At 50.5% G+C, this 14,277-nt stretch overlaps 1 protein-coding gene across 2 annotated transcripts in view; it reads left to right on the top strand.

Moving 5' to 3' along the window:
* The window catches only part of MCM3AP (minichromosome maintenance complex component 3 associated protein), a 622,263-nt gene that overhangs the window by 184,820 nt on the left and 423,166 nt on the right, over positions 1 to 14,277 (top strand). For both annotated transcript variants that reach the window (XM_086956240.1, XM_086956239.1), the window contains exon 11: positions 13,719 to 13,876. In XM_086956240.1, coding sequence (XP_086812366.1) covers positions 13,719 to 13,876 — 158 coding nt within the window. The remainder of the gene's footprint in view (positions 1 to 13,718; positions 13,877 to 14,277) is intronic.

Genomic DNA, 14,277 nt, shown 5'->3' with positions numbered 1-14,277 from the left:
AACCTTGACCAGTTGAGTCTTCATGTTATAAGTGGAAATATCTGGAGAGTCCATCTGCATTGCCATGGTCCGTTCCAGGTCTATGTTCCACTGTAAAGTCCATACCCTGTAGGGAAATGGACCACCTGAGTAGTTTGGGATTTTCACCCTTCATCTGATTTAGCCACAAGAGGTGCTTATGGTCTGTCTGAATCTTGAAGTGAGTACCAAACAAGTATGGCCTCAGCTTCTTCAGGGCCCAAACCACAGGATAGGCCTCCCTCTCAATAGCTGACCAACGTTTCTCTTTAGTGGTCAGCCTTCTGCTAATAAAAGCGATGGGCTGGTCTTGATCATCTTTATTCAATTGTGAAAGAACAGCTCCCACACCCAACTCGGAAGCATCTGTTTGGACAATGAATTCTTTGGACTTTTCAGAATAGGTGCAGAGCACATGACCTGCTTCAGGTCATCAAATGCCTTTTGACAGCTTACTGTCCACTGAACCTTTTTTGCCATTTTCTTACAGGTCAAGTCATTAAGTGGTGTCACAATGGACCCATAATTCTTAACAAACTTCCTGTAGTAACAGACAGGCCCAAGAAAGCTCTGACCTGGGTGGTTGTAGTAGTCCAGTCCTTTATGGTCTGGATCTTGCTCTCCAGTGGTTGAACTTGACCTCCACCTACAAGGTGGCCCAGGTACACAACCTTACTCTGCCCTATCTGGCACTTAGTAGCCTTGATAGTTAGGCCTGCTTGTTGCAGGGCCTCCAAAACATCCCTTAGGTGGATCAGGTGATCCTCCCAAGTGGAGATAAAGACAGCAATATCATCTAGATAGGCTGCACAATAGTCATCCAGACCTGAGAGAGCTTGGTTCACCAACCTTTGGAAAGTGGTAGGTGCATTCTTCAAACCAAAGGGCATCACCACACATTGGTGATGACCTTCTGGGGTCGAAAATGCTGTTTGGCTTTTGCATCATCAGCTTGCCTGATTTGCCAGTAGCCTGCTATCAGGTCAAATGTACTCAAACTTGTCAGAAGCCAATCTGTCAATGAGTTAATCTGCCCTGGGTATTGGGTGGGCATCTGTCCTAGTGACAGCATTGAGACCTCTGTAGTCCACACAAAACCTCATCTCTCTCTTACCATCTTGGGTGTGAGACTTTGGCACAAGGACTACTGGACTGGCCCAAGGGCTCTCTGAGGACTCAATAACTCCCAGCTCCAACATCGCTTGGACCTCTGTCCTAATACAGTCCCTGACATGGTCAGGTTGCCTGTAGATGTTACTCTTCACAGGCAGACTGTCACCAGTGTCCACCTCATGGGTGCACCAGTTTTTCTGACATGGGGTCAGGGAAAACATATGTCTATAGGCCTGTAGAACGTGTCTGCAGTCCTGTTGCTGCTGGTCAGTGAGGCTTCCTGCCAATGCTACTCCACCAACTGAACCATCATCAGGGATATGAGAAAGCAGGCCTGGGAGAGGGTCACTCTCCTGCTCCTGTCCCTCATCGGTAGCCATGAGCAAGCCCATGTCTGCCCTGCCAACATATGCTTTCAGTCTGTTGACATGAAGCAACCTGTGGGGGCTTCTGGGAGTCCCAAGATCAACCAAGTAGGTTACCTCTCCCTTTTGCTCAACAATAGTGTGGGATCCAGACCAATGGTCTTGGAGTGCTGCTGGGGCCACTGGCTCCAACACCCATACTTTCTGTCCTGGCTGGTATACAGTCAGCACAGCCTTTTGGTCATGCCAGGCTTTTTGAAGTTCCTGCCAAGCCTCAAGGTTTTTGGCAGCCTTCTCCATATACTCAGCCATCCTGGAGCGGAGACCAAGTACATAGTCCACTATGTCTTGTTTAGGCTTTTTGAGAGGTAACTCCCATCCTTCCTTCACCAGACATAGGGGTCCTCTTACAGGATGCCCAAACAAAAGTTCAAAAGGGCTGTAGCCAACCCCCTTTTGTGGGACCTCCCTGTAAGCAAACAGAAGGCAGGGCAGAAGGATGTCCCTTCTTCGCCTAAGCTTTTCAGGTAAACCCTTGATCATGCCCTTTAAGGTCTTGTTAAATCTTTCAACTAGACCATTGCACTGTGGATGGTAGGGTGTGGTGAACTTATAGTTCACTCCACACTCTTTCCACATAGCAGTTAGGCACCCAGACATGAAGTTTGCACCTCTATCTGAGACAACCTCCTTCGGAAAACCCACTCCCGAGAAAACTCCCAGGAGGGCTCTTGCCACAACAGGTGCTGTTGTGGTCCTTAGGGGAATAGCTTCTGGGTATCTGGTGGCATGATCCACTACCACCAGAATAAACCTGTGCCCAGATGCTGTTTGAGGATCCATTGGCCCAACAATGTCTATCCAAACTCTTTCAAAGGGAACCCCCACCACAGGTAGTGGTATAAGGGGGGCCTTTGTGGTGCCACCTGATTTGCCACTGGCTTGGCAGGTGACACAGGAGCGACAAAACTCCTTGGTATCTTCTGACATGTGGGGCCAGTGAAAGTGAGGGACAAGCCTGTCCCAAGTCCTGCTAAGGGAATATCATGGGCTAAGGTAAGAAGGAAGCCCCTGAATGCCAAAGGTATGACCAACCTCCTGGAAGCACCAGGCTTGGGGTCTCTAGCCTCTTTATAAAGGAGCCCTTCATCCCAATACACTCTGTGGGTACCTGTAGCATTCCCAGCAGCCTCAGAAGCAGCTTGCTGTCTGAGGGGTTCAAGAGAGGAGCAGTTCAATTGCGCCTGCCTCAGGTCTGCCCTTGAGGGTCCCCCTGTCCCAAGAAACTCAACCTGATCAGGCTCAAGTTCTTACAGGACAGTTCCTTCTTGTGTCTCACACTCAGCTTCCTGGGAAGTCTGATCCTCATACTGAGGCAAGGGGGAAGGCACTGCCTTAACCCTTCTGCTCTTTTTCTTGGAAGGCAACTGGTCCATAGTGTTCGAGGCATGTGGGCTGCTGAATTCATATCTGTGCATAGATCGCCGCCTAGTGTTGGGTCCGGATGATTGCACATTGTTGTCCTGGAAGAGTCTTCGAAGTATCACAAGATAGGTGGCTCCTCCCCTGGACTACAGTGCGCATGGGCATCTTCTCCATCTTCAGATTGTTTTTTTCCGCCATTGGGTTCGGATGTGTTTCGGTTCCCTCTGTCGGGACCGATAGCAGTTTACGTTTCTACTTGAGACCAAAAGGTCTTTAGGCTGGGCGTCGGTATTGTTTTCGTTCGGGTTGTCTTCCTTCTCAGCTCCGAACGCTTCCTGCCCCTCCGCGTGCTCTCGGCGCGGACGGGCCTACTCGACGCTCCAAGTTCCTGAACATGGAACGGACTCCGTTCAAAAGGTGCCCGGTGTGCACCTCCAAGTATTCACACCTCGACGTGCACCCTGTGTGCAACAAGTGTTTATCACCGGACCATGACGAGGCCAGGTGTATGGCCTGCTCTAAGTTCCGGTGCAAGAAGACCCTAAAGCATCGTCGGGCCGCTCGACTCCAGGCCCAGTTGTCGGCACCCCCTGCGCCCCCGCCGGACAACATCTTTGAAGAATTTGAAGAAGACGAGAATGTCTTTCAGGTTTCGGACTCTAGCCCTGCGTCGGAGGGAGAGGACTACGACGCAGAAGATGAGGAGTTTGATGAAGCTGGCGACGATGTAGGGGACGGCGATGGGGCCATTGCCACCGTGGGGGATAGCTCGAAGGAAGAGCACCCCCAAACTGACTCAGGGGTCGACCCCCAACATACGGCCCAGGTCGAGGGATCGCCTTCGGGCCTTACCCAAGACCTTGCTAATAGTCCAGCTGCCCCGCCTCTCGGCCCGGCCACGGACATTTCTGATGCGCCACTCCCGTTAAAGAAAACGAAAGTGAAGCCATCGGGATCCACACCATCGGTTTCGAAACCGAAAGTGAAAGCTCCACTGGTGGGACAGAAGGCTCTGGAGGCGTCAACACCTAAGACGGTCAAGATGGCCGACTTGAAGAGCCACGCCAAAATGGCCGACCCCAAGGCCTCGGGGTCGACGCCGAAGACAAAGGCGGCCAACGCGGCTGCGTCGGCGCCGAAGATGGTCGAGGCCGACGACCCGAAAAAGGCTCCAAAGAAGCGTCAAAGCGATTCCAAAGCTCCGGCTGTGCCGGCTCCGGCCGTCGGGGCCAAGGATGGCAAGGTGTCGGCTCCGAAGACGCTGCCCCCGGCAGACTCGACTCCCGACTCGGGGAAATCGCTCGAGACGGTCATGCCCACTCCAACCTTAACGAAGAAGGTCGCTGAATCCCTGCAACGGATTCGGAAAGCTGCGGTTCCTGAACCAGAGGGAGTGAAGCCGAAGACCGCATCGAAGCAGGCGAAGGTGCAAACGCCTATTCGCTACACCCTGCCGCCAAAGTCGACGCCGAAAGCCTTCGCTCCGAAGCAGGGGGCGGACGTGCCCTCGAAGGAGATGTCGACGCCCAAAGCGTCGCTGGTGGTGTCGAAGCCTCGGCTCCGGCCACTCGCAGACGAAGAGCGCCGAGAGGTCATCATCGACGCCAATACTGGGAAATTGTCCCCCCTCAAACGGAAAATCACCACGGAACCGGTGCTAGAACATTTTCGGATTCCTCTTAAGAACAAGAAGGACTCGACGGGCGCTTCGGCCCCTATGGAGCCATCGTCTCCCAAACAAGTGGAACGTTCTCCTACGCGTTCTAACGCGGGGGAAGGTGACGATGACTATGAGGAGGAGGTCGAGTACAACTATCCGGCGTACTCGGATCCGGAGGAGGAACATGAACCTTGGTCGGCCGGAGCCGACCCAGATGACCCGCAATCGGGTCAGGAACCGCAGCTCTTTGCGGCAAAGACCTCACCGACGGAGAGCTCTGCGGCCTTCAACGCCTTGATTGAGAGAGCCGCAGCCAACCATGATGTCGAGCTCCACTCAGATCCTGTGGATGTGGATTTTTTGTTTGACACTTTCTCAGTGGCCGAGAAGTCAGTCAAGACATTGCCAATGCTCAAAGGGGTGCTAAAGCACGCGCCGGAGCTCTTCAAGGAGCCCACTCGGGCGCGTGTCATCAATCCTCGCATTGATAAAAAGTATAAGGCAGCGCCCTCAGATCCAACATACATCAAGGGACACTTGCCACTAGACTCTTTGGTTGTATTCAACGCTCGGAAGAGGGCGAATTCACAGACAACTGGTGACGCTCCTCCCCCAGACAAAGAGTCGAAGATATTCGAGACCTCAGGAAAAAGGATTGCTGCGCAGGCAGCTAACATCTGGCGTATTTCAAACACGCAGGCCCTACTTGCACGCTACGATAGGGCTCACTATGACACCCTAGAAACACTGTTGCAGCACTTACCTGACCAGTACAAGGAGGCTGGGGAGATGTTAATTCAGGAGGGCAAGCTAATCACTAACGCTTCCATCAAATGTGCGCTAGATGTGGCTGACACTGCCTCCAGGGCGATCAACACTAGTGTGCTGCTCAGAAGGCATGCATGGCTTCGAATCTCAGGCTTTAAACCTGATATACAAACAACCATACTCAACCAAACAGTTAATCCTGACCACCTGTTTGGCCCCGAGGTGGATGCGACACTGGAAAAAATGAAAAAAGACGCAGACACTGCTAAGTCTATGGGGGCCCTCCGATCTCAGCAGTTTCGGGGTGGTTCCTTTCGCCGCTCCAATTCCAGAGGCACCTCCAGGGGTCAAGCATCGCAATCCACTCAGTACTATAAAGGCGATACCCAGACCTCATACACCAACAAGGGTAGAGGTGGCTACAGAGGCAACAACGTCAAGGGCAGGGGACGTGGAAACAATAGCTCCAGGTCCACCACCGCCAACAAGCAGTGACGTCTTGTCACTGCCCCCCGACCACACAACACCGGTCGGGGGGAGACTCCAGCAGTTCCTGCCCGCGTGGAAATCCATCACCACGGACAGGTGGGTGAGATCTCTTATCCAGTACGGTTACTGTCTGGAACTTACTTCCACTCCACCAAACATACCTCCAAGAAGCCGTCCTATGTCCGGCGAGCACTTGCACTTGTTGCAGCAGGAGGTCACAGTCATGCTGCAAAAAGGGGCAATAGAGCTCGTTCCACTGCAAGAAAGGGGAAAAGGGGTTTACTCCCTGTATTTTCTAATCCCCAAAAAGGACGGATCCCTCAGGCCCATCCTGGACCTCAGGCCCCTCAACTGGTATATTCTCTCGGAGCACTTCCATATGCTCACGTTACAGCAGGTTCTCCCTCTGCTTCAACAGGGGGACTTCCTGGCCACACTGGACCTAAAGGATGCATACTTTCATATCCCCCTGCATCCTTCCCACAGGAAGTATCTCAGATTCACAATCCAAGACCAGCACTACCAGTTCAGGGTTCTGCCGTTCGGGGTCACCACAGCGCCAAGAGTCTTTACGAAGTGCCTGGCGACTGTGGCGGCGCATCTGCGACGCCAAAACGTCCACGTCTATCCTTATCTGGACGACTGGCTCATTCAGGCAAGAACAGCACAGCAGTGCGCAGACCACGTGTCACGCACTATTCATCTCCTGCACGATCTGGGATTCTCGCTGAACTATCCAAAATCCCATCTCCAGCCCTCCCATGTACGGCAGTATCTGGGCGCGACGATAAACACACTGGCAGCCACTGCGCAGCCAAACTCAGTGAGAATCGCCAGCATCCAAACGCTGATCCAACGATTCAGACCTCAGCACTCGCTTCCAGCGAAGGTGTTCATGCAGTTGATAGGCATGATGGCCTCCTGCATCTCCATCGTCCCGCACGCGAGACTACATATGCGTCCGCTTCAGGAGTGCTTGGCACGTCAGTGGACTCAGGCTCATAGGCAACTGACCAACCTAGTGTTGGTGAGCGGTCGGGCGTACAACTCTCTGCATTGGCGGAATCCACAAAACCTTTGCAAGGGCCGACCGTTCCAGGAGCCTGTGCCACAGATTATCCTGACAACAGACGCTTCTCTCCAGGGATGGGGAGCGCATGTACTCCATTACACGGTGCAGGGACTATGGACACTACAGCAGAGGAAGATGCACATCAACGTTCTGGAACTGATGGCAATCTTCATGGCTTTAAAGGCATTCAAAGTACATCTGTCCAACAAGGTCGTGTTGATCCGGACGGACAACATGACGGCCATGTACTACATCCAGAAGCAGGGAGGAACACACTCTCCGCAGCTGTCTCATCTGGCTCAGAGCATGTGGAAGTGGGCCATTCAGAGGAACATCTTCCTCATGGCGGAGCATCTCCCGGGCAAAGACAACCAGATGGCGGACCTGCTCAGCAGGCACAGCCACCAAATGCACGAGTGGGAGATACACCCATCAGTACTCCAACCGTACATCCAAAGGTGGGGTCATCCAGAGATAGACCTGTTCGCCACAAAAGAGAACGCAAAATGCCAAAGCTTCGCCGCCAGGTTCCCACACCCGCAATCACAGGGCAATGCGATGTGGATGAACTGGTCAGGCAGATTTGCGTACGCTTTTCCCCCAGCACCTCTGATACCGCTGGTGGCACGCAAACTCGGGCAGCACTCGATGACTCTCATCCTGGTTGCTCCAACGTGGGCTCGCCAACCATGGTACACCACGTTTCTGGAACTCTCCGTGGTACCGCATCAAAGGCTTCATCTCACCCCCAGCCTTCTGACGCAGAGCCATGGCAACATTCAGCACCCAGATCCGCAACAGCTCAACCTGGCGATCTGGCTCCTGAAGTCCTAGAGTTTGGCTACCTCAATCTTCCCCCCGATTGTATGGACATCATTCGGGAGGCAAGGAAGCCCACTACTCGAGCTTGTTACGCAGCCAAGTGGAAGCGCTTTGTCATGTACTGTGTAAACCACGATATTGACCCACTGGACGCTTCCATTCAGAACATTATTTGCTACCTGTTCCACCTGTACCAATGCAATTTGGCGTACTCTTCCATCCGCATTCATTTGTCTGCGATGGCAGCATACCTTCAGAATAGGCAACACCTATCCCTTTTTAAGGTCCCTGCTATCAAGGCTTTTCTGGAAGGACTCAAAAGGGTCATTCCACCGCGGACACCACCATCTCCAGAATGGAACCTCAATGTGGTTCTTACAAGGCTGATGGGTCCTCCCTTTGAGCCACTGCACTCTTGTGAGCTTCAGTTTCTGACTTGGAAGGTTGCTTTCTTAGTAGCAATTACATCGCTAAGGAGGGTTAGCGAGTTGCAGGCGCTCACCATCCAGGAACCTTTCTTCCAAGTACACGCTAACAGGGTGGTGCTCCGCACTAACCCTAAATTCTTACCCAAGGTTGTATCTCAATTCCACATGTACCAAACAATTGAGTTACCAGTGTTTTTTCAAAACCCAGAGTCACTGGCGGAGCGGATGCTCCACACCCTTGATGTTAAGAGACCCTTGATGTACTACGTCGACAGGACTAAAGATTTTCGTAAGACCAAGCAACTCTTTGTTGCTTTTGCCTCACACCACAAGGGAAATGCTATCTCCAAAGCTGGGATCGCTAGGTGGATAGTGAAATGCATTCAGATCTGTTACGCTAAAGCTAAACGCACTCTCACAATTCCACCAAGAGCCCACTCCACCAGAAAGATGGGGGCCTCTATGGCTTTCCTAGGTAACATTCCCTTAGAAGATATTTGTAGAGCAGCTACATGGTCTACCACGCATACTTTCACTAAGCATTACTGTGTAGATGTGCACTCTAAACAGCAGGCAGCTGTTGGCCAGGCTGTTCTCAAAACGCTTTTTCAAACGGCTGCAGCTGGCACGGGCGGCCGCCGCTAATGGAGGGACTGCTATGTATTCTATGCACAGATATGAATTCAGCAGCCCACATGCCTCGAACTGCAAATGCTACTTACCAGTATGCATCTGTTCTTGGCATGTAGGGCTGCTGACATTCATATCGCCCGCCCTCCTCCCCGGCGCCTGTAGCAGCTGCAGTATTTTCTTTACACATATTTTCATACTCTTAGCATAGGGCATCACTCACATATTTCACTCCATCTCTGCCAATGGCTAAAAACAATCTGGGGATGGAGGCGATGCCCATGCGCACTGTAGTCCAGGGGAGGAGCCACCTATCTCGTGATACTTCGAAGACTCTTCCAGGACAACAATGTGCAATCATCCGGACCCAACACTAGGCGGCGATCTATGCACAGATATGAATGTCAGCAGCCCTACATGCCAAGAACAGATGCATACTGGTAAGTAGCATTTGCATTCAGGATCCAGAGCCTGTTCAGTTTGGCACTTTTTGGCCTGTGACCTGGTCACAGCAAGGACATGTACTGATATGCCCAGCATCACTGAATGAGTCCTATACTCCACTTCAGACCAGACTGAAGATTCTATATCATTTCCCAACAAACATTCAACAGGGATGTCTGAACTTACAACAACTCTTTTGATTCCAGTGTCCCCTCCCCAGGAGAAATTAGCAATTGCCATACTATGGGTGGTAGTGGCTTTGCTAGCATTGGTCACTAGGTAATTCTCACCTAGTATGATCTGTCCAGGGTCCACAAAGTTAGGCGTCACCATGGTGACACTGGAACATGTGTCCCGGTAGGCCTGAGCCACTTTATTATTGATTAAAGGTGTCTGTCTGTACTTGCCCAGGTTACTAGGGCTCACAGTAGAGGACATAGCCATGTCCATATCACAGACAAGGACAGCTTGAGTTGGCAATCTGACTAGGCGAAGAGTCCATCTCAGTTCCCAGGGTTAACCCTACTACACCCTTCTGTTGAGATCCACCACTATTTGCTGCACTAGGGGGAACAGTTGCCTTGGGAGCAATGGCGGCTGGAGCTGTCTCCTTTTTGGTGCAATCACTGGTCCAGTGAGTATTACTTTTACAGACATTGCACCAGGGTTTTCTTTGACCTTCTTTCCTCTTGGATTTCTTGGAACCCCCCTCATTACAAGATTTTTGGGGACCTGGTGAAGACTTCTGGTCTTTAACTTTCTGATCCCCACCCTTTTGGTCTTGCTTCTTCTGATCACCACCTTGGTTCTGGACCTTCTGCCTCATCCTGGTTCTGACACATTTGTCTACCTTCTTTCCCAATTCTTGGGGAGAGGTCAGATCAGAGTCAACCAGGCGCTGATGCAATAACTGGTTTTGACAGTTGTTAAGTATTTGTTCTCTCATGATCAAATTCTACAATCCTGTATAGTAACTTTACTGCCCAGCAACCAGCCCTCCAGAACCTTAGTGGCACAAGCAACAAAGTCAGTCCAGTCCTGAGTCTGTGTCTTCTGGGTGTCTCTGAACAACAACCTATATTGCTCAGTGGTTAAGCCAAACCCATCTATCAGAGCACTCTTCGGGGCTTTGTAGTTGTTAGCATCCTCATCACTAACTGTGAGGAGCTTTTCTCTTCCTTTTTCTGAAAAGGAGAGCCATAAGATTGCAGCCCACTGACTTGGGGGTACCTGCTGTACTTTGCAGGCCCTCTCCAAAGCAGTTATCCATTTGTGGATGTCATCCCCACTGTTGTAGGGAGGGACAATCTTACTTAGGTTTCTATGGTCAAATGACCCTTCCCTATTCCTAGGGGTATTGCTTCCACCAGTGGGTTCTAATCCACCTAACTGTTGCTCTCTTGCGAAAGCCAGGGTCTCTTTGGCCAGGGCAAGTTCTTGCCTCTGGATCCTAAGCTTGACTTCTCTCATCCTTGCTTGATGCTCTAGTCTCTCAGGGGAATTCATTCTCCTGACGGCTTCTGACCCTATTGAGGCACCAGAGTGGTGAGACTCCCTGAAAAGGGATCTCCTCCTTCTGTGCTCAGTGTTAAGCCTGCTTGGGGGTCTGTATGGGGCTATGCCCCCTCCAGCCCCATGTAGGCTTAGGTTGGCCTGGCTAAGTACTCCTACTTGGACCTAGCCATCATCATCCTCAGTATCCTCAACTAGATTGTGATCAGGGGAATCTTCTGCTGAGGGCTGACCCTCTTCTGTATTGCCTGAAGGACCTGTGTTAAATGCTTTTTTAGCATCCTACTCCTCTATGAGTTCTATCAGGTGCTTGAGGGTAGGGGTTGACCCTTGCTTTAACCTCCTATTTGTGCACAAGTGCCTCAACTCATGGAAGGTTAGGGTATCATATCTGGAAGGTATCCTGAGAGGGTCTACCTCTGCTGGGAGAGATCCACTAGGTTCTGCTCTCAGAGACATGATCTAGTGAGGTGTAGTGTGTGTACACCTACCTACACTAAGTGTTATCTACTAAACCTCTCTAGGAGTTGTAGTCTGGGTGTGCTAGGCCCTTTGCTCTACAACAACTATGTTCAGTAGAACTTAATTATTTAAGACTTGATTTATATGTACCTCTAGGTACCTTAATATGAGAAGAGCACGCGCAATGTCATCAGTTCTTCGCGTTGGAATTTTCAAGGCGGCACTCGCTCGGCGCGAGTGGAGTTGCGGTCTGTTGTACGGCTTTCTGCCTTTACCATTTCTGCTCAGAGTGCTGAAGAAGATTTGGCGCGACTGGGACCAAGTCATCCTTGTGGCTCCGGATTGGGCACGAAGATACTGGTATCCCGAGCTACTCAACATGGCGATCGATCCCCCGATCCGACTGCTTCTTCAGGAGGATCATCTGTGTCAGCAGCAGGTGACGGTCCTCCACCCGAACCTGTCCAGCCTCCACCTCCATGCGTGGAGATTGAGCGACGACAGTTGACAGCCTTCGATCTTCCTCCTGAAGTCTGGATGCCATTCTGGCAGCCAGGCGCATCTCCACTAAAACGATATAAGCCTGCAGGTGGAACAAGTTTGTGGCATGGTGCACAGCGAAGGCTGTTGATCCCCTTTCTGCCCCTCTTTCCGAGGTTCTTCTGTTCCCTCTTTCTTTGGCACAGCAGGGCTCTGCCCTGGGCACTATCAAAGGTTCTCTTTCGTCCAACTCCGCCTTTCTACGGCTTCCAGATCAGCCTTCTCTTTTTAAGTCCCCGGTTGTTAACCGTTTCCTGATTATGCACACATTTCCTCCTGTGCCGTTCATAATGACTCAATGGGACTTAAAACTTGTCTTGACGTATCTGATGTGCGCTCCCTTTGAGCCCCTTCATAACTGTCCTTTGCGTCTTCTCACTCTCGAGACGGCTTTCCTGGTAGCCATCACCTCTGCCCGAAGAGTGAGTGAGCTCCAGGCTCTTTCTTCCAAACCTCTTTTCCTTTCTGTTCATCCAGACAAGGTGGTTTTAAGGACCCGTCCTTCCTTCCTGTCAAAGGTTATCACGCCCTTCCACAACTGGCAGACCATCACTTTGCCCACCTTCTTTCCCCATCCTTCTAAAGAGGAAGAGAGGCTCCATCGCCTGGACCAAAAACGTGCGCTCTCTTCTATCTGAAGCACACACAACAGTTCCGGGTGGATGACCAGCCGGCTAAGTGGGTGCCAAAAAAGGTTGCGCCATGCATAAATGGACCCATCTCTCTGTGGGTCGTTCTCTGCATCAAGGCCTCTTACGCATTGGCTAAGAAGGAGCCTCCTGTGGGGCTGCGTTCCCATTCCACCAGGGCAACAGCAGCCACTACTGCCTTGGGAAGCGGCGTTCCCTTGCTGGACATTTGTCAGGCAGCTACCTGGGCCTCGCTGCACAAATTTACCATGCATTACTGCCTTGACAGTCAAGTCTGTAGAGACGGCTTCTTTGGCCGTTCTGATCTCCGTGACTTTCTGTGGTAATCGAGTTTGCAGACTCATCACCGGGGTGGGTGTTGCTGGGGTATCTATTCTAAGGTAAGGAATCTATCACTAATGTTTCTCTTTCAGATGCACACGTTACTACTTGTGTAACAATATATCTGTAAGAGACATTATTTAGTGATAGATTCCTTACCGCTCCACCTATCCTTCCCGTCTGCAAACCGATTTCTAGGGTTAAGGTCATCCCTTTCAGGGCCCTAGTTTCATGGCACCAGCGGTCAGTTTCTTGCGTGGCTCTGCACTCCTGGCGCGGAAAGTCGTGTATAGAACTAACGTCCGCACGCATGGGTGGCATCTAAGTAGTCTTCGTGATGTCATCTCGGCACTTACAACGCCAGCGATGGACGCATAGCTGCATGACGCCACCTACCGACGCGCAGGGGTACTGCTGACGAAAAAACTTTGTGGATCCAGTCTGATGCCTAGGAAAATTCTAAGTTAAGGAATCTATCACTAACTAATGTCTCTTACAGATATATCGTTACACAAGTAGTAACTTGTGCAGTAATACAATTTTGAAATGCCTCTACTTGAGCCATAATAACAAAATCAAAAATAGCTTTCTGCTACCAAGAAAATAACATTGCAACATTGATGGTCTTTTTCCCCAAAAAGCTTCACTCCTTGTTTCAAAACCTGATCTACTGAATTCCTGCAAAATCCAATTCCTACCTCTTTTTTCCATCCACTCCTGTTAAAGTTTGTCCATGTAGTATAGATTTGCAACTTATTGCTTCAGGAATTATCTCGATACAGCACCAGCATAAATAGCCTCTTGTAAACCTGAGTTCTGACCCTCTGACATTCTGTGTAGCTAGAGAGTGACCCACTGTTTAGAATTGAAGCTGAAAGAAACAATAAAGGCTTTCCATGTTCTAACACTGAGTTATGGATAAAGTGTACTTGAGCTTTTGAAATGTGCTTACAAAGGCAATTTTGTTAAAATATGTCCTACTATTCTGTTGTCTCCTAGATTCGCAGAGATGCTCTCATGGCTTTAAATGTTGCTTACACTAGCAACCAGAGATCAACCTCCTTCCCTGTGGAAACTGTGATGCGGATGCTTCTCTTCAGAGACTGCGACGAAGCCTCCGATTTCCTAGTCTCATATGGTCTGAGTGTCTCTGATGGGTATGCAGCCACGAGAACGAGTTGCAGTGTTCAGCTTGTTGATGGGTTTGGGAAAATGTACCCAAGTTTTTTTATGAGCTAACAGAATGGAGGAAGTAGGAGTCAAAGCATGTAGTCTTGGTAATCAAATGGAGGAAGTGAGGGGGCATCCTGGGTAAGGTTGTTGTGGGTGTTATCTATCCTAGTTTCTGATGTGTAGAAATCATGAGGGAGCGGTTGTTAGGGGATTGGGTTTTTCACATGTTTTTATTAACATGCATCTCAAAAGGGATCGTGATCAAAATTAGTGATAGTTGTTGGGCATATTGAAATGTACAAGTCCTTTGTTCTTTTGTTGCAGAGGGAGCAGTGAGCAGATATGTGCATGTTTGCTATTTTTTTTTTTTACACCATACTGTTGA

This window comes from Lissotriton vulgaris, chromosome 2_1, assembly GCF_964263255.1.
Source record: "Lissotriton vulgaris chromosome 2_1, aLisVul1.2, whole genome shotgun sequence".
NCBI lineage: Eukaryota > Metazoa > Chordata > Amphibia > Caudata > Salamandridae > Lissotriton > Lissotriton vulgaris.
This window is presented reverse-complemented; position numbering and strand designations above follow the sequence as displayed.